Source organism: Xenopus tropicalis, chromosome 3, assembly GCF_000004195.4.
Source record: "Xenopus tropicalis strain Nigerian chromosome 3, UCB_Xtro_10.0, whole genome shotgun sequence".
Lineage (NCBI taxonomy): Eukaryota > Metazoa > Chordata > Amphibia > Anura > Pipidae > Xenopus > Xenopus tropicalis.
In genome coordinates this window covers 76,905,564-76,927,097 of record NC_030679.2, presented here as the reverse complement: position 1 = coordinate 76,927,097, position 21,534 = coordinate 76,905,564, and the positions used below count along the sequence as shown (strand labels likewise).

Genomic DNA, 21,534 nt, shown 5'->3' with positions numbered 1-21,534 from the left:
TGCTAGCCAGCCCAGGGCCCCCTAAAACATTGCTGGTCCTCCCTCAGTGTCCCCATACTATGGGCTGTAGCATCCTCCAGCTCCCTTTGCGCGCAAGTGTTAACGCTACGAAAAAATCGCGACTTTGCGCAACTTTCGTAATGGCTACGAAAAACTCGCGTTTTTACGCAAAAATTGTAAAGACGCCGAAAAACTCGCGTTTTTACGCAAAAATCGTAAAGACGCCGAAAAAAATCGCAAAAAATACGAAAAAGTTGCAAAATGTTCGTTTCCAATCGGAATTTTTCCAATTCGGATTCGAAATCGTGTCTTAGTAAATCAGCCCCTTGGTGTTACCAGTTTGGAGTTTACACAAAAGTAAGCCATTAAAGCAGCCAGACAGGTGGGGGGCCACGGGTCGCCAGTTCGACAGCACTGCTCTTAGGTATCCTATCTGGGTGGTCGCCAGGGACCTGTAACCCCAAATTATCAAGCAAATGTCAATTGCACTGCTTTCCGAGCTGGCTTGGACCTGTAACCCCAAATTATCAAGCAAATGTCAATTGCACTGCTTTCCGAGCTGGCTTGTATTAATAATCTATATTATTTACTAATCAGCCTGTATATATATATATATATATATATATATATAGACAGACCTCTAAGCTTAGTAACTGATAGCACAGAGCATGTGCAGGGAATCAGCATCTTTGATCTTCCCTGCTAAAGGGCAGTGGTTGACTGTACTATTCAAAAACAAAAAAAAAAAGGGGTGAACTATCCCTTAAAATATATTATTTTTAATATAATATCATTTTTGAGATTAGAGGAGACTAGGTGGATGAAAGTATGGCAGAGTACTGTAAAGTACATTTACATTAGAAATGTATCCTTTTGAAAAACTACAAGGGATCTTACACCTTCTAGATTTTTGCTGGTGGCATACTGTACAAACACAAAAGAATAAATCTGCAATTTGCAAATGTTTTTGGAAAGGTGCTTAGTTAGGAGCAGTAATACTTGATGGCGCTCACTCTGGTCTATTGTGCAGTTGCTGCTAAGTACAGGTATCAGACCCCTTATCCGGAAACCCGATATCCAGAAAGCTCCAAATTACGGAAAGCCCGTCTCCAAGACTCCATTTTAATCAAATAATTCAGAACTTTAAAATTGATTTCCTTTTTCTCTGTAGTAATAAAACAGTACCTTGTAATTGATCCCAATAAGATATAAATAACCCTTATTGAATGCAAATCAATCCTATTGGGGTTAATGTTTTATTGATTTTTAGCAGACTTAAGGTATGGAGATCTAAATTACGGAAAGACCCCTTATCCGGAATACCCTTGGTCCCGAGCATTCTGTATAATGGGTCCTATACCTGTACAAATACTTTTCCTGTTCCTTCACATGGCAGGGAACACCAATGAACATTCACTCTTGCCCCACGCTGTGGCTCTTTATGCATATCACAGCATCCCACCTTGGTTTTGCAGTTTTAGCACAGTGCTATGGATACAGGGAAAAAAAAAAAAAAATATATATATATATATATATATTTAAAAAAAAAAAAATAATAGGCTTGGTTAACTTGAGTGTTTACTCGTGTTCCAATATGGTGCCTTTTTTATGCTTTTTACCACACTGGAACACAAGTTAAATAAAGCCATGGGGTGCATTCTGCCTATACTTCTTCAGCTGGATTAATCGTAGATGTTGGACCATGTGTCCCCCTGATGGTTAACGCTTATATAGAGGAATGATGCATACCCAGCAGCAGGCTTGCTTTTTTTTTTTTTTGTCTGTAACTCATGCAACTTATGAATTTGAAATACCATTTAAGAATCACAACTCTCAAAACAAATTATAATAAACTGAATTTGGCATATGAAATTAATAATTACATTTTGCTTGAGGAATTGGAGTTAAATTGTCAGAATTGTGATAGGTCAGCAAAATATTGCCACAATTATTTTCTGGCATAAATTAATGTTTTAGTTAAATTTACTCTGGGTAATACATTGGCATGTGATACATCTATATGAGCCACTACTGTGATACCTTGTTATTTATGGGTTTTCTTAGATGATTGTTATAAAACTAGAGAGAGTACATTTTGCAAGTGTACCAAACTAGCATAAGAAGACACTGAAACTGCAAAGCTTGTCACCCACATTCTCCTGTGGAGAAGTGCCCAATTGTGGGCATGTAGCCTGTCTTTAAATGAAATCATGGATTTTGTGGAGAAATGCAATCTTTCTCAATTAAGAAGGCCCCTAACACAAATCAATTTGGTGAATAACTAGTGCTCATGTAATTTTTGCTCAAGCACATAACCTTGCATTTGACAGTACCGAACTTTATTTTGCAGTTTCCTGTCTAGTATATGCAGTTGCCCTGCATGAAACATAGATTTGCACAATTTAGTGTTTATCAACAAAAGCACAGGCAGTACAATTCCACCTACAGTAATAGTGCATGGGGGAGAAGGGCTAAATATCTGCTGTTTAACAAAACAAATATGGTTCGATTATACTGGTCCTTTATCACAGACTTCTAATTTTTTTTTTTTTTTTTTTTTTTAAAGGGGACCTGTCACAATAATAAAAAGCTGTATAATAAAAGTCCTGTTCAAATTAAACATGAAATACAAATCCCTTTTTTTAGTAACATATCCATACCATTTATAAAGTATTTAAAAAATCCTAGTTGTCAATCATATATTACCTAAGCCACCTTTATGCCTTAGGCATAGAAGCAGGGCAACCAATTACTTTCACTTTCCATTTAGCACTTCGTAGATGTCACTGCCCTTCTCACTTTCCTCCCCATTCTTATTGCGTAGCTAGTGCATGGGCTCCTGTCTGCTTGCTGTAGTCGTGCAATTTCAAGACTGAAGGCAACAAGGACTAGATACCAAGTACATAGACTCTTTGTGCTTGGATAAGAAATGCACAACGCTTACATTAGTTCTGGCGGTCCCCCAACTTGTTCCAAGTCCTAACAGTTCTGTTTGTTATAAGGAGTCCATATACAGATAATTCCCACAATGCATATAAATAATCAAATAAAAACAAAAAAAACACACAAAAACACAAAACCAAAACTTATCTTTAATATTGCATCAGCAGGTACAGAATAGTTTTTTTATCTGATTCAGAACAATAATTCATATACATGGAGAAAAACAGTTAGGCATATAAACAGTATTGGGAAATAGGGTAAATGTGTGTCTAGAATGCAAACTTGTGGCAAAAGCTACACTAGGGCTGTAATTGCTTGTACATATTCAGTAACCTGCACAACCATCTATTTCCATTAACATTTTCAACAGTGCTCTAAAAAATAGTACATGTAAAAGAGACGAACTTGGGGTTTTGTGCAATAAAATAAGAGAAACAAATGTTCAAAATATCTAGAATATAAAAAAAAGCATTTATACTGGTAAGCTTTTATATTAAACTTAAGCATTGCAGAGAGTTTGCCTATTATATGACAAAAGCTTTTGGTTTAAGAGGAAACCCCAATTTTTATAGTTACATCAGAATAGGTATTCCAAATTAGTACAGTACTTCATATTCTGTCATTTTTCAAAACAACATATTGAAGAAATATTTATCAGTGTTTGCACTCCTAAAAACCTTAGTGTTTTAAAGCCAATAAACTGCAGTACATCACTGTTCACAACAAAACATTGTTCTGTAACTGGAAAACCTGCTTGAAATAAGTCGTAGGCCTGTTTTTCAGAAAGAGGAATCCTGGCATGAATACCTTGTATCCACATGTTTATTAACACATAAACAATGCAATCCTTGGCATTGAAAACACCAGATTGTAGGCCATTAAATGTGAATTGGCATTTCTATAGGATTTATCTTTAAATTCATGGAGAAACATTTCCAGGTGCTTGCTCCGGGTTTGGTTGTTGTGGAGGAGTATGTAGGCTTGTCTCCTTGTATACAAACCAAGCATTTCCTGCCCACAGTATCAGATTCAAAAATCCAAACGCCTATAAAAGAGCACGGAGGGAAAAAAAACCACAACTATATTAATAGGGTTGATACATGCTGGAGCATTTTCACGCTGATATCTATTCCATGTAGCTATACACAGGCCGCCACCTTACCTACCATTGTAGCTACACAAAAAAAAGTGGATAGGTTTGGGCTTCACCGTGTGTTTAACTTAACATAGCCAATAATGTAATGCCAAATCACAAGCCAAGGTTTATGCTCAGCCTGTTATAAAAGCTATGCTAATATAGTACCAATGCAACTAAAAAAGTGAGGGTTTAGAAGACCTTTTACATGTTTGTACCATTTAATAAAAATTACTCCATTGAAGGACAATGTATATGGGAAAAATAATGATTGTAGAACTTTAACCTATTCATATAAATTCTATCCTTATAAATGGAGCTTAGTGGTGTAATTTCTGTCACATACATTAATATTATAATAATGTACCCCCTGTTGTAAAATATAAGGATATTAAAAGTCACCTCAGAGTTCCATGGCCTTGTGCTTTTATATGGTCATGGGACTCCTCTGTGATTTTTAATATCCAAATATTTTACAACAGGGGGTATATTTATTCCCTATATACCAACACATGAAAATAGGAAATAACATTGTATTTTTTTTGTCATTGTTAGCCTTAATATTTGTATTAAAGAAAGCGTGCTGAAGTCACGTTTCTATGCATCTATAAGGAATTGTCAGAAGTTCTAAATGAAATGATATTATGTTAAGGAAAAGCTCTGAAAACAGACATACCACAGAGATGTTCAGACTTCCCATGTGTGACTCTTGCCCAGGCAGACATTTGTAACCAGTCGGGCAGGTATACTGTGCAATACCTTGAGGGCTGGTGGAGGCTTTTATATCTGTCAAACCTTTAGCCCAAGCTGAGGAACTAACCAGCCACATTAAAGCAAAGAAGACCGTAATGAAGAAGTCCTGAAATACAAAATTGTTAGTTAAAATGTAACTAATTTCCAAAAAAGCTACTTACAATACTGTAGAAAACAGACATAATGCTGGCATGCCATTCTAGACTTCATTTGTGATATACAAATAATTGTTATGGATGTCAAGTATGCAAAAATATGACAGTATGGACATGAAATGGTCATAAAAAATACAGAGCCACATAGTACCCACTGGCTTTTAGATGGACAACCCTGACATATACAGTTGAACAACCAATATCTGTGGTTTCTGAATTCATTTTCTGTTCTACTGCTCCCAGTTTTTTTAGATGCCCTATTCACAGGAGAAAAAGCAAAGCCTAAATATACAAAACAAAAAACAAGCTGCTTTGAATAACTGTAACAGACCATTGATATCTCTGTCTTTCCCCTCCCTTATGTGTCCCTGTTTATGTGTTACTATTTGAAAAATAAAAAGAATATAAAAAAAAAAACAAAAGAAAAAACAAGCTGCTTTGAAATGTGAATGTAAATTAAACTTGAGTTGTGCCATCTGTGGGGATGGGGTTAAGAGTTTGACAGGAGAAATATTATATTCAACAGATCCCATTAGTGAGCAATGTAATCTTCAACAATTCCATGTTGTTTACTTACCAATTATTTTCCATGCAGCAAATAAAAGATCAATAGACTTGTATTAGATTAATTGTATATTTTAAGTTAAACTTGAGTTACAAATACACAAATATGGATGCATAATTATTCCTCTCCAGTATGGAGCGTTAAGATAGCATCCAATAATTGATCAGGGCTATATTATTGATAAGGTTGTCTGTGGGCAGCTTAAGGTCAATAGAAAATATTGAGCTGGCACATCAAGTATGGTGCAAGCGGGGCTTAGCCCCTGCGTGTTTATTCACGAAAACAACGTTTCGAGGGTGTAGCCCTTCGTCAGTTTTATTATAAGCCATGTTTTTGAAGTGTGGGAGTAATTAGGGGTAAAAGGGGAGAACTTACAAACTCGTTCCAAGTAGTGCCTAAGCTAGAACTGAACTCAGCACTACCAAATGAGCCACCATTCTTGATTTACCTGACCATGCCAACTATAAAGCATGGCCTGTAGAAAGACACTTACTAAATTATATATTATATATATTTAGATACTTACACATAATGGGAATTTTTGAGAGTCCCGATACAACTGCATAAAACCTAGATAAAACACAAGAGCAGCCATGCAGTAAAGAAAGGCAAAGACTCCAATAGAAACGTAGAACTGGGCTGGGGCAGAAAAATCTCCTGTAAGGTGAAAGTCTTTCCATGTTTGATTACAGAATAATTTGGGTATCCCTTCAAACACTTGAACATTTAATCTGAAGTGGAAAAACAAACAAAATGAGTTTAGTATCATAAATAAAAAAAACTAATGTTAAGAAGACATACTGCATTACACAAAGCTTATTAAATAGACTAAAATCACTCTTTAATTCACACTGAATGCATGTAAAGAACTTTTAAAGCCTATTATGTGACTAGAGTTGCACAACACAAGCACAAATGAACAAAAAGGTGAAAATAACAATTTGCCCTCATGGCCTACAAAAGCAAATCATGAAACATAGCTCTATTTAATCAAATAATATGTCCAAGATAGCACTGACTTACTGTATGAATGTATCTGCATTTTTAGAAATGAAATCTTTAAACCATTCAGAAGGGCTATACCTTTCTGAGATGGCTGACTTACTCTGGTGCCTGAATGGCATATTTTTCCCAATTCTGTCCATACAATTTTACAGCACCAGAGGTGCATTAGTCCTTTTAATAAGTTTATAAAGTTTACAAAGTTTATAAAGTCAAAACGAAACAGAGTTTATAAAGTAAACCAAACTGTATGAGTGATCTCAGAAAGTGTTTCCAAAATGCATTACTAAAAGAACTGGTCAAAAAACATGAAAAAACTGTATGTATGTATCGAATAAATGAAGTCTATGACCAATGAATAATTTAAAAGGAAAAAAAAGCAGGTTATTACATAAAGACAAATGTAATTGTTAGTAATGGAACAGCACTTCTGCAGAAACAACTAATTAAAATGTGTGTTTATCTACAGAACATGGTACATATACGGATATACTGTTATTTTGCAATAAAGACATTTTCAATTTATCTCTGAACTCTAAAAACAAAAAAAAGGAAAAGAACCAATATAAAATGAAGGCATCCTGATTTGCTACAACAACTACAGAAGGGTTTCGATCATGACAATTTATAAGCATATTGCAGGCAAAAGGGACAATATTTTTAACTGTGAAGCCTGAAACCTCTACCATATATTATTGTTTTAGAGAACTTACAAACTTGAAATAAGTTTAGAATGTTTTTATAGGCAAGTTTAGAATTTCAATCACATATAAGTCTTTCTTTTAATCAATGGCCCAACCATCAGGCCTCACTAAAACAAGTGAGCCTCCCAGTTTAAGAAACACTAATAACACTTTTTTAACTGGTGGATATGGCTCATTGTGCATATACAATTTGGTACTGATTGGCTGCAGTATCTTTATGGGACTTTCCCTTTATTTTCCAGTCCTTAAATTTCGCCCACCTTTTATCCAGTCTATCAATCACAGCAAATTCACAGGGATATGTGAAGGCAGTCTGCCTATTAACTGCTGAATGCAATATACACTGCCCTCCATAATATTTTGGACAAAGACACATTTTTCTTTAATTTACCCCTCTGCTGCTCAGTTTAAAATTTAAAATCAAACAATTCAGACATGATTAAAGTGCATATTCCAGGCTTTAATTTAGTTATATGCATACATTTCAGTTTCACGGTGTAGAAATTACAAACTTTTTATACCTAGTCCCCGTGAATTTCAAGGCATAGTAATGTTTGGGACAAAGTAATGGTAGTTATATTATTGCAATCATGTTTAGTACTTTGTTGCATATCCCTTGCATGCAATGACTGCTTGAAGTCTGCGATTCATAGACATCACCAGATGCTAAGTATCTTCTCTGGTGATGCTCTGCCAACCCTCTACTGCAGCCACCTTCAACTCCTGCTTGTTCTGGGGGCCTGTCCCTTTAAGTTTTCTCTTCATATGGAAGGCATTCTCATTTAAATGGTTGTTCACCTCTGAGTTAACTTTTAGTATGATGTAGAGAGTGATATTCTGAGACAATTTGTAATTGGTCTTCATTTTTTATTTTCAGTTCAGGAGCTCTGCAGTTAAGTTTCAGCAGTTGTTTGGTTGCTAGGGTTGCTAGGTTGTTTGGTTGCTAAGTTATCTTAGCAACCAGGGAGCAACTTGGATATGAGACCTTTATATCAATAGGAGAGGGCCTGAATAGAAAAGAAAGTTTTAAGAAGTTGAACAACAATAAAACTGTAGCATCACTGAGCAATAGTTTTTTGGCTGCTGGGGGTCAGTGACCCCCATATAAAATCTGCAAAGAGTTGGAAGAAAAAGGCAAATAATTTAAAAATTCCAACAAATACATAATGAACATCAATTGAAAAGTTGGTTAGAATAGGTCATTCTATAACATACTAAGGGGCAGATTTATCAAATCACAAGTTCGAATACCGAATGGGAAAAATTCGATCGCAATGAAGATCGCAAATATCACGAAAATGCTTACGAATAAATTGTATTAGTCACGATGATATCGTATTGGCGATCAGAAAGTCACGAAATTTTCGTACCAAACAATTGTAAACAGTGGTAAAAACTTTCCATTGTTTTCGTGCAAGCGTACGAAAAAGTTGTGCGGGCGCCAGAAAAATTCAGGGGAAAATACACTCCGAGCGTTTGTGCTTTTGTAAATGTGCCCCTAAAAGTCAACTTAAAGCTGAACCCCCCCCCACCCCCTTTAAATCAGGTGACTGGATGGGCCATTCAAGAATTTTCCATTTTTCAGCTATGTGAAACTCCTGTATTGCCTTAGCAAGCTTAATTATGGGATCATTATTTAGTTGCAGGTAGAAGCACCGATGCAATGAGTTTGGAGGCATTGACTGGAACTTGAGCAGATAAGATGTTTCCGCTGGCAGTACCTGTGGCAGCCATACATGCCCAAGCCATAACAACCCCACCACGTTTAACAGATGAGCTGGTATGCTTTGGATCTTGGGCAGTTCCTTTTAGGCTCCACACTTTCCCATCACTCTAATACAGGTTAATCTTGGTCTCATCTGTTCATAACACCTTTTTTCAGAATTCTGCAGGCTCTTTTAAAGGACATGTAAACCCCACACACAAAAATTTAATCAGTGAACAGCCTCTTGGAAATCTTTCAAGACCTTCCACACTGGTTGTCCAGAGGTTAATAGTAAGGCTGCAACATCCCCTTCATAATCACTTAGATTACCTTCTCCTCCTGTAAACCACTCGGCCCCCTACCTCAGGAATTTGCTTTGGCTGTTGGCTTGTGGGCATGATCAGTTGTTCTAAGCTCAGATTACTAAACACACCCTCCAGTCTAGCAGCTAGTAAAGACATGGAATTGCTGGTTCCCATAGAAACTCAGCTGTAACTGTCTGCTTCAATTTTGCTTCAGCTTTACCATTACAGTGCTCAAACAAAGCAGAACTTTTATCAGAGGCAGTTCTGCCTATGTGAGCCTGTATTCTTGATGAAATGTATGCTGAATAAGGGTCTGTGTGTGTGTATGCTGTTTGCAGATTTAAATGTAACTGATTATGTATGAGAGAAAAAATGGCCACCGGGTGAAATCTACTATTTGCTTTAGGAAAATGTGATGGTGCTGGCAAGCAGAGGGGATATATGCTGTACAAATGATGCCATTTGGTTGGGGGAGGCGTGTCCAACTGATATACATTGTAGGCAAATGTTGGCTTTACATGTCCTTTAAGTTCCTTCTATTTTGCAAAGTGTAATCTGGCCATTTTTGTGGTTTGCATCTTGCAGTGTAGCCTCTGTATTTCTGTTCATGAAGTCTTCTTCAGATAATAGTTTCTGACAAAGACACACCACCTGCCTCCTGAAGAGTGTTTCTGATCTGTTGGACAGGGGTTTGAGGATTTTTATTTACCACAGTGAGGATTCAGTCTGTCATCAGCAGTGGAGGCCTTGGCCTTCCTTCTCAATGATATTCCAGACAGTTCATTTTGGTAATCTGAGGTTTGACTAATGTCTCGTATGGTTTTATTCTTGATTTTCAGCCTCATAATAAGCTTTCTTGACTTTTGTTGGTACAGCTTTTCTCCTGATGTTCAGCAATAGTTAAAATAACTTTACATTAAAGTCTGGAATATGCACTTTAATCGCGTCTGAATTGTTTGATTTAAAATTTTACATTGAGGAGCAGAGGGCGAAATCAAAGAAAAAGATGTCTTTGTCCCAAAACATGGAGGCAGTGTATAGCTCCTTCAAACAACCTTACTAAGCAGTTTTCCATTTTTCATACAATGATTAGATACATTCCTGATGGGTGGTATAATATTTATTATTATAAACAGAAAAACATTTGCCACATTCGTGGTTTAAATATTATATACTTACCGAAACGGATACATAAATGAAGCGGTAGCAGTTTTATTTTCTGAAGATCCTAAACAGCTTACTATTAATTCAGTTTTGCCACTGTAACCACCACAAGTGGCAAATGAAAAGATTGAAGCAAACTAAAAGAAAACAGCAAATAAAATAATTAAGACATAAAATTAAAAAATAGTAAAAAAACTGTTTTTTTAGTAGATCCTCCTCTACACAAATTAAAATCACAAATACATTATAATTCAAACTTCTGCCACTTGAGGTTTAGTAAGAATACACTCACTGCTGTACACCAAGGGGCAGATTTATCAAAATGTGAGAATAAAGGGTGGCCACACATGCTCAGATTTTAGTCTTCTGTCAACTGTAGGTCCCCCCTTTGAGGCCCATATGCATTACTATATTTTTTTGCATGTGTTAAGAAAACTGCATCCAGGGATTTAAAAGACAACAATGGACTAACCGATCCAAAATTCCTTGCCACCGTCAACAATAGGAGTTGCCATTGGAAAGGCCAAGGCATCATTTTATATATATATATATATATATATATATAGGCTTGCAAAAGTATTCGGCCCCCTTGAACTTTTCCACATTTTGTCACATTACAGCCACAAACATGAATCAATTTTATTGGAATTCCACGTGAAAGACCAATACAAAGTGGTGTACACGTGAGAAGTGGAACGAAAATCATACATGATTCCAAACATTTTTTTACAAATAAATAACTGCAAAGTGGGGTGTGCGTAATTATTCAGCCCCCTTTGGTCTGAGTGCAGTCAGTTGCCCATAGACATTGCCTGATAGTGCTAATGACTAAATAGAGTGCACCTGTGTGTAATCTAATGTCAGTACAAATACAGCTGCTCTGTGACGGCCTCAGAGGTTGTCTAAGAGAATATTGGGAGCAACAACACCATGAAGTCCAAAGAACACACCAGACAGGTCAGGGATAAAGTTATTGAGAAATTTAAAGCAGGCTTAGGCTACAAAAAGATTTCCAAAGCCTTGAACATCCCACGGAGCACTGTTCAAGCGATCATTCAGAAATGGAAGGAGTATGGCACAACTGTAAACCTACCAAGACAAGGCCGTCCACCTAAACTCACAGGCCGAACAAGGAGAGCGCTGATCAGAAATGCAGCCAAGAGGCCCATGGTGACTCTGGACGAGCTACAGAGATCTACAGCTCAGGTGGGGGAATCTGTCCATAGGACAACTATTAGTCGTGCACTGCACAAAGTTGGCCTTTATGGAAGAGTGGCAAGAAGAAAGCCATTGTTAACAGAAAACCATAAGAAGTCCCGTTTGCAGTTTGCCACAAGCCATGTGGGGGACACAGCAAACATGTGGAAGAAGGTGCTCTGGTCAGATGAGACCAAAATGGAACTTTTTGTCCAAAATGCAAAACGCTATGTCTGGCGGAAAACTAACACTGCACATCACTCTGAACACACCATCCCCACTGTCAAATATGGTGGTGGCGGCAGAGTTGATGGGAAGATGGATGGAGCCAAATACAGGGCAATCTTGGAAGAAAACCTCTTGGAGTCTGCAAAAGACTTGAGACTGGGGCGGAGGTTCACCTTCCAGCAGGACAACGACCCTAAACATAAAGCCAGGGCAACAATGGAATGGTTTAAAGCAAAACATATCCATGTGTTAGAATGGCCCAGTCAAAGTCCAGATCTAAATCCAATCGAGAATCTGTGGCAAGATCTGAAAACTGCTGTTTACAAACGCTGTCCATCTAATCTGACTGAGCTGGAGCTGTTTTGCAAAGAAGAATGGGCAAGGATTTCAGTCTCTAGATGTGCAAAGCTGGTAGAGACATACCCTAAAAGACTGGCAGCTGTAATTGCAGCAAAAGGTGGTTCTACAAAGTATTGACTCAGGGGGCTGAATAATTACGCACACCCCACTTTGCAGTTATTTATTTGTAAAAAATGTTTGGAATCATGTATGATTTTCGTTCCACTTCTCACGTGTACACCACTTTGTATTGGTCTTTCACGTGGAATTCCAATAAAATTGATTCATGTTTGTGGCTGTAATGTGACAAAATATGGAAAAGTTCAAGGGGGCCGAATACTTTTGCAAGCCACTGTATGTATGTATGTATTATATATATATATATATATATATATTATACATACACACACTGCTCAAAATAATAAAGGGAACACTTAAACAACACAATGTAACTCCAAGTCAATCACACTTCTGTGAAATCAAACTGTCCACTAAGGTAGAAACACTGATTGACAAACAATTTCACATACAGTTGTGCAAATGGAATAGACAACAGGTGGAAATTATAGGCAATTAGCAAGATATCCCCAATAAAGGAGTGGTTCTGCAGGTGGTGACCACAGACCACTTCTCAGTGCCTATGCTTTCTGGCTGATGTTTTGGTGACTTTTGAATGCTGGCGGTGCTTTCACTCTAGTGGCAGCATGAGATGGAGTCTACAACCCACACAAATGGCTCAGGTAGTGCAGCTCATCCAGGATGGCACATCAATGCGAGCTGTGGCAAGAAGGTTTGCTGTGTCAGTCAGTGTAGTGTCCAGAGCATGGAGGCGTTACCAGGAGACAGGCCAGTACGTCAGGAGACGTGGAGGCGGCCAACAACCCAGCAGGACCTCTAACCCCACCTTTGTGCAAGGAGGAACAGGAGGAGCACTGCCAGAGCCCTGCAAAATGACCTCCAGCAGGCCACAAATGTGCATGTGTCTGCTCAAACGGTCAGAAACAGACTCTGTGAGGGTGGTATGAGTGCCTGACGTCCATAGGTGGGGGTTGTGCTTACAGCTCAACACTGTGAAGGATGTTTGGCATTTGCCAGAGAACACCAAGATTGGCAAATTCACCACTGGTGCCCTGTTTTCTTCACAGATGAAAGCAGGTTCTCATTGAGCACACGTGACAGACAGAGTCTGGAGACGCCATGGAGAATGTTCTGCTGCCTGCAACACTTTCCGGATGAAAGGTTTGGCAGTGGGTCAGTAATGGTGTAGGGTGGAATTTCTTTGGGGGGGCCCGCACAGCCCTCCATGTGCTCGCCAGAGGTAGCCTGACTGCCATTAGATACAGAGATGAGATCCTCAGACCCCTTGTGAGACCATATGCTGGTGCGGTTGGCTCTGGGTTCCTCCTAATGCAAGACAATGCTAGACCTCATGTGGCTGGAGTATGTCAGCATTTCCTGCAAGACGAAGGCATTGATGCTATGGACTGGCCCACCCGTTCCCCTATACCTGAATTCAATTGAGCACATCTGGGACATCATGTCTTGCTCCATCCACCAACGCCACGTTGCACCATAGTCCAGAAGTTGGTGGATGCTTTAGTCCAGGTCTGGGAGAAGATCCCTCAGGAGACCATCCGCCTCCTCATCAGGAGTATGCCCAGGCGCTGTAGGGAAGTCATACAGGCACGTGGAGGCCACACACACTACTGAGCCTAATTTTGACTTGTTTTAAAGGACATTACATCAAAGTTGGATTCGCCTGTAGTGTTTTTTTTCCACTTTAATTTTGAGTGTGACTCCAAATCCAGATCTCCATGGGTTGATAAATTTGATTTCCATTGATAATTTGTGTGATTTTGTTGTCTCAGATCTAGGATGTCTTATTTTTGTGCGCACACACACACAGTAAATTTATATTTATATATAAAATGCAGTAAATTTGTTGAACTTAAACAGAAGTTATAGATCATATGGGGTATCTTCACCTTGGGGCCTAAATGCCACATATAAGACGTGTACCCATTTTGGATTCAGGCAAATGTGTATTTTCCAAAATTATATGGCTGCCTGGGGTGAACCTTTACATATTGGGCATGCAACTATTCAGAGGACCACTGGCATTCGAATTTAAGGTGTTTTATCTAGTTACCTAAAGACATGGAGGAGATAAGATGCTGTATACTGGAACTTTGAAGTCATTTTTCAAAAACGTACTGATTTTTTATAAAAACTGATAAATCTAGGAAAGCATTGCTACTTTGAAGTTTGGAGTAGAAAGGCATATTTGCCTAGTTTGGCTGTGTCAGGATCTGCCCCCTCCAAAAATGTATGGTTTGCTAGGGTAAACCTACTGTTAGTGACATTTTTTGGCCCTGAAATGCTGATTTCTGGAGCAGTGCTTTACAAATTTGGTAGTGTGCTGCTGGGAGTTTTTAACCTATACAAGTGATAAATTGCATTGGGCCCTTCAGGAGACATAGGGCTCTTCAAGTAAAGTGTATTTTTGTGAATTAAATACATTGTTTCTGATATATGACTATATCTTTTTACAGGGGTGGAATTACACCAACATTCTAGAATATTGTGAAAGCTTAGGTCAGCCTGAAAAAAAAGGCTATATATCATTTTCTTGGGTAAACTAAAAGTCCCCTAAAGTGAAAGAGTGCAAAAAGTTTAAAAACTGTCTGGCAATAAAAGTATTGTAAAATGCCCATAGTGCAAATTGTATTGCAATGAAAGGGTTAAAGGGGGTGTGGTTAAAAAAGCAGAGAATGGACAAAACTAGCTTCCATTATCAGCCCTCCAATAGGTAGGCCAGAAAAATTCTGGTCCTTAGTAATACAGAATGTGGACAGCACCGACTAGACACCTTTAAATATTAGTTATCTTTCCAGGAACAGGAACCTAATGCAAAACTGGTCCATGTGAAGACCTTGCAATCCAGGGGGTTATTTTAGATATTGCATAGGCTTGCTTCAGAGAATGCATGATGAACAACTATTTTTTTTCTGTTTGTTAAACAAAAGGGGGAACAAAAACAAAAAAACCCACACGCCCAAAAGCATAACAAAATGTCTAAAATCTCCACCTACGAATTTTGCTTGAGGATAGACACTCACAAGACTGGCTTGTGTATACATTTACTTTAAAAAGTAAACTGAATCACTTAAGAGACTGCTTATTATATATTATACACATACATACATACACTCTTTTTACATTTGAATGTGGCTTATGGGAAAAAAAGGTTGGGGACCCCAGGAATATAGAGAAAACTGTGTCTCCAAAAAAAAAAAAAAAAAAAAAAAGTAATTCTCAATTAAAGTGCTTTGTTAAAAGGCGTTTGTTTTTAAAGAGAAAATAAATAATTAGGAAAACTGCTTTCCCATAATTCAGAGCTTTCTGTATGAATGCTATTACATAACATTTAACAATCTATGAGTCTATGAAATTTACAACTCTTAGGGACACTAGTTTGTGGGTAATTCAGTTCTCCTCCAATCCTTAAATTTATTAAAACAAAAAAAAATTGGACTGTATGCATGCAGTTTGATATATAGTACAAAACTGCCAGTTACTCATTTATAATCTCATTCAGTAGTGATTGGGACAACCTGGTTACCAGATAGTAAAACCACAAGCAAGCCAGAAAGATATAAGGGCTCATTTACAACAGCAAGTACAGTGGGCTTGCACTTTTTTCTGCGGTTGAGTGTTAATCCACTTTAATTTAATGTACTTGAGTCAAACTGCAATATTTACACTTCTGTTCCAAATCAGTCGCTGCTATTGCTACTGACTCGGGAACCATGGAGCTACCACTACCACCTAACAAGACAGCAGCTCCAGAGTTCCCAGTGCCCTGCGTTAATCGCTGCCACACAGTTGCTCCAAAAGAATAGGATGCACATGTCACTCTCATGCTGATCACTAGATTAAGCCAGACAGACTCTGAAGATATCTGGTGCAACTGCACACAATCATTTAAACATTAACTTAATCCCTCATGCAGTTTAGTAACCATCAAATACAAACTACTATTTTATTGTGAGAAAGAAAGAACAAAAATTATTTTAAAGGAGAAGGAAAGTTAAAAATCACAAGAGAACACAAAACTAAGACATCCTAGATCAAATAATCTTATTAAATACTTCGTTCTTTACATAGTTGAATGTGCTGACAACAAAATCACACATAAATTATCAATGGAAATCAAATTTATTAACCCATGGAGGTCTGGATTTGGAGTCACACAAAATTAAAGTGGAAAAAAACACTACAGGCTGATCCAACTTTGATGTAATTTCCTTTAAAACAAGTCAAAATGAGGCTCAGTAGTGTGTGTGGCCACGTGCCTGTATGCTCTCCCTACAACGCCTAGGGATGCACCCACACAAATGGTTCAGGTAGTGCAGCTCATCCAAGATGGCACATCAATGCGAGCTGTGGCAAGAAGGTTTGCTGTGTCAGTCAGCGTAGTGTCCAGAGCATGGAGGCATTACCAAGAGACAGGCCAGTACATCAGGAGACGTGGAGGCGGCCAACAACCCAGCAGGACCTCTAACTCTGCCTTTGTGCAAGGAGGAACAGGAGGAGCACTGCCAGAGCCCTGCAAAATGACCTCCAGCGGGCCACAAATGTGCATGTGTCTGCTCAAACGGTCAGAAACAGACTCCGTGAGGGTGGTATGAGGGCCCGACGTCCACAGGTGGGGGTTGTGCTTACAGCCCAACACCATGCCGGATGTTTGGCATTTGCAAGAGAACACCAAGATTGGCAAATTCACCACTGGCACCCTGTGCACTTCACAGATAAAAGCAGGTTCACACTGAGCACGAGACAGACATGACAGAGTCTGGAGACGACGTGGAGAATGTTCTGCTGCCTGCAACACCCCCCCCAGAATGACCGGTTTGGCAGTGGGTCAGTAATGGTGTGGGGTGGCATTTCTTTGGGGGGCTCGCCAGAGGTAATAAGATACAGAGATGAGATCCTCAGACCCCTTGTGAGACCATATGCTGGTGCGGTTGGCTCTGGGTTTCTCCTAATGCAAGACAATGCTAGACCTCATGTGCCTGGAGTGTGTCAGCATTTCCTGCAAGACGAAGGCATTAATGTTATGGACTGGCCTGCCCGTTCCCCAAACCTGAATCCAATTGAGCACATCTGGGACATCATGTCTCGCTCCATCCACGTCTCATTAAACCAGACTGTCCAGGAGATGGTGGATGCTATAGCCCAGGTCTGGGAGAAGATCCCTCAGAAGACTATCCGTCTTCATCAGGAATATGCCCAGGCGTTGCAGGGAGGTCATACAGGCACGTGGAGGCCCCACACACTACTGAGCCTAATTTTGACTTTTAAAGGACATTATTAAGTTGGATCGGCCTGTAGTGTTTTTTTCCACTTTAATTTTGAATGTGACTCCAAATCCAGACCTCCATGGGTTGATAAATTTGATTTCCATTGATAATTTTTGTAAAGAACGAAGTATTTAATAAGAATATTTCATTCATTCAGATCTAGGATGTCTTATTTTTGTGTTCCCTTTATTTTTTTGAGCAGTATATATATATATATATTTTTTTTTTTTTTTTTTTTTTTTTACAATATCCTTATATTTTACAATAAGGGGTAAGTCACCCAGGAATTCCATGGCCATATAAAAAGCATGAGACTGAAGGTAACAGAACTCCAAGGTGGCTTTTAATATTAGCATATTTTACAACAGGGGATATTGTATTTAAAATACACAAGTTTACGCGAGTCACGTGACAGAAATTACATCACTAAGTTGTCATCATTATAACTGATGACAACTGATTATCAGGATATAATTTACAGGATATTCATGGCTCTTGTGCATTATATACTTATCTAAAATGAATAATGTATCCCCTTTTATAAAATATATAAGTCACTGAGAGTTCCATGACCATATGAAAGTCATACAGGTCAGGGAACACCAGGTGACTTCTAACATACTTACTACAGGGGGTACATTATTTATTAAAATATCCAAGTTTCAGTAAGTCATGTGCGGTTTTGTTTCCAGGTGTTACTAGCATTTTGAAAGGAATGTTACAGCTATTCTTTTTACAGGTGTTATATACCCCTTGGCAGGAATATACACCCACTAGCAACCTGGTTTTATAATACAATGGTTTATCAAATATTGGTGTTGAATGAGAAACACTTGACAATGTGTGTGCATTCCGATATGTTCAAAAACATTTAAAATCAGCTTTCAATGCATATAACAGCACTAGTGTGATAAGAAGACTTCTCAGAAACCCTTCAGTATAACAAACAATACAAAAGTTGACACCAACATGACTTATTTTGATCCCCGAATAGGACAGATTACAAAAAAAAAAGTAAATGTTATTACCCCAACAGTCTTAGAAATGAATAGAAACAGGTAAATTGCTTATGTAAAAAACAAACAACTAGAACTTGCCTGTGTGTTGTATGCATCTGGGATGTGGCTACCATCTACTTCCTATGAAACTGCAAGTGCTGTATTAAGGATATACCTTGAATACGGTCCAAAATTACTGATGGGTACATATCCTTTTTATATTCATTTATCAGCCTGCCCAGTGCATGATTTGTTTAGATATGATTAAACATTAGAATATTAGAATGTAGAGCTTGCTGCCTGCTAATATGATCTACAGAATGGATGTGCCTGCATGTTAAAGGAACAGTAACACCAAAAAATGAAAGTGTATAAAAGTAACTAAAATATAATGTGCTGCTGCCCTGCACTGGTAAAAGTTGTGTGTTTACTTCAGAAAGTCTACTATAATTTATATAAATAAGCTGCTATGTAACCATGGAGGCAGCCATTCAAAGCAGAAAAGGCACAGGCACATAGCAGATAACAGATAAAACACTATTGTATTCTACAGAGCTTATCTGTTATCTGCTATGTAACCTGTGCCTTTTCTCCTTTTTTCCAGCTTGAATGGCTGCCCCCATGGCTACACAGCAGCTTATTATATAAATTATAGTAGTGTTACTGTAGCAAACACACCAATTTTACCAGTGCAGGGCAACAGTGCATTATATTTTTATTACTTTAAAGCTCTTTTATTTTTTGGTGTTACTGTTCCTTTAAAAACGTGAACGTTGTACCATTATCACAAATCACAAGATCATATGGCAAATTCTTTAATCCTGATTTTGTCTTAAAATCTTTATAAAATAGCATTCTACCTTATACAAGACAATATTTTACACAAATACACTTTGGCTTAATATCATGGGGCTATCTATATTCACACCAGCTCAGTTATGTCAGTAATTGAAAAATTTGAGGGTACTTCACTTGGGAAGGCTATGTACTGAAAGTGTAAAGTCGCGAATGGAATTCCTCAGTGTGAGCAGCGCTATCTCAGGAACAATCCCATCCCGTGATCCCCCGATTAGTACTTCCACTCCACCCACACTTGGCAAATAAGGATCAGCAGCTGCCAGCGCCCATGTCTCATACGGAGCGGCTCTGCCCTGCCACCCAGCCTTGTGTGGTGCACAGAGAAGATTAACATGTTTAGCGCTTAGTTTCTAAGCTAAACTTTTCCGTACTAAAAACCGAGTCAGAGTTTTGCAAGTTCGCCACATTTTATATGACAATAATATTGGCGAGGCCCCTCCATGCTAGGCAGTGGCACAGTACTTGCAGAGCTACAGGTACCGGCCACAGCGCTTACTGCGCACCGCCACTTTGGCCGGAGATGTGAGGGCGAGCATAAGCAGTTAGCCATCCCATGATAAGCAGTTAGCCATCCCACGATAAGCAGTTAGCCATCCCATGATTCCTTCTGGCAGTCCCGTGACTAGGGCAGCGGCAGCACAAGAGCGCATGTATGTCACCTGTCAGCCATCGGAGGAGTAGGCCCGCCTGCAAGCGGATCCCAGGACTCAGCCCTTCCCTATTCCCTGCTCACTGACGCGCAGCTTGCAAAATCCACAATAAAACCAAGTTGCTGCGACTACGGAGGCGTCTTGTAATATGGGAAATAACCCCAAGCACAATGTAAATATGGCCATACCTGCCTCATTTATATACCCACTGCCAACCGACCCTGCACTTCCCATATGTTCATACTTACCCATTCCAATAATTTGATAAAGCCCAGGGGCTCCTTTAGCGGGCCAAGGTTCAGCTGCCAGCCGACCATTTTCTGCAAGGAGACACAAACAGGATGAAGACGAACACGATAGGCCAAGACACGACTACAGCTATCAGCCCAGGCCACGCAATGTATCTCCGGCCTCCTCCGCTACCTGATTCAGCCGGCCGATTTCCTGAAACCGGTAGCCCCGCCCCGGGGAGGGCACACGCCTACTCTAATGAAACTCGCCCCTCCTCTAAACTAGTAGCTCTAGCTTTCCGGCCGCGGGCTAATGTTGCTTTACAACTTTCCCGCCCGGTATTTCAGTTTGTATAGCGGTCCCTTTGACTGACCACGCTATCTCTCGTAAGGTTTTCGATTCGTTTAACTAAAATTACCGAATACCTTTCTTCAGGCGATAACTTTCGCTCTGCTGCTCGCGTCACGCCTATATACTCAATACGCCTACTCTTCCCTCCAAATTCTGTTCAGACAGTGCTTTCCTCCGGTTTAGCGCTCGGTAACCACCTCAAGAGTCTGCTGCTGCCCGGTCCGAGGTGTCAATAGTGGGTGGGGCTTAACCACCTATTAGTTGGTTGTGGAGTGTTGCCAAGCATTGGATTAGACTGACAGGGTACAGACAATAAGTGTGTGTGCGCAAAAACGGAATTGTCTTGTAGGGTTCGACTACACATAGGACACAATTTAACAATTATAAGTGAGATGAGCATAAAAATCATGAAAAATGTTTCTGTAATATTGAAAATATAAAGTCTAGACAAACATTTTGACAATTCATAGATTTTTAAAAATTTACAAGGTTATGGTTTATTATTGAAGCAGCCTCCCATTCCCAAACTCCAGAATCTCTGGCTACCTGGTCTGCGTCAGTGATGCAGAAATGTGTGACTGACAGCAGAGTGAAAGCTCATTTGCTATGGAATGTCATGAAGCCTCACCCCTCAACAGCAAAATGTGCAGAGGAAAAATTTAGGAATGGAGCCAGACTGGGCTGGGTGCTGATGAAGCTGCATTTGTACATATAACACTAATGTCCGACGGAGTGATTTAGTCACCTGCAAAACCACTCCGAAATGCCTTTCCACCGGCAACAATAGGAGTCACTGGTGGAAAGGCCTATGCTTTGCAGACTTAGATCATTTGTCAGTCACCCCCCTACAATTTACACATCAAGATAGAAATCTTACTTTAATAGTCA

General features: G+C 39.1%; 1 protein-coding gene across 5 annotated transcripts; it reads right to left on the bottom strand.

The window, feature by feature from the left end:
- Positions 1-3,070: 3,070 nt before the first annotated feature.
- On the bottom strand, positions 3,071-20,879 carry sypl1 (synaptophysin-like 1). Of its 5 annotated transcripts, none has more exons than XM_012958760.3 (6): positions 20,721-20,879; positions 20,313-20,384; positions 10,447-10,568; positions 6,078-6,282; positions 4,755-4,937; positions 3,071-3,988 (listed from the first exon to the last, which is right to left on the bottom strand). In XM_012958760.3, the coding sequence occupies exons 2-6, from the start codon at positions 20,379-20,381 to the stop codon at positions 3,863-3,865; spliced, it is 705 nt and encodes a 234-aa protein (XP_012814214.1). In that variant the 5' UTR covers positions 20,382-20,384; positions 20,721-20,879; the 3' UTR covers positions 3,071-3,862.
- Positions 20,880-21,534: the final 655 nt, after the last annotated feature.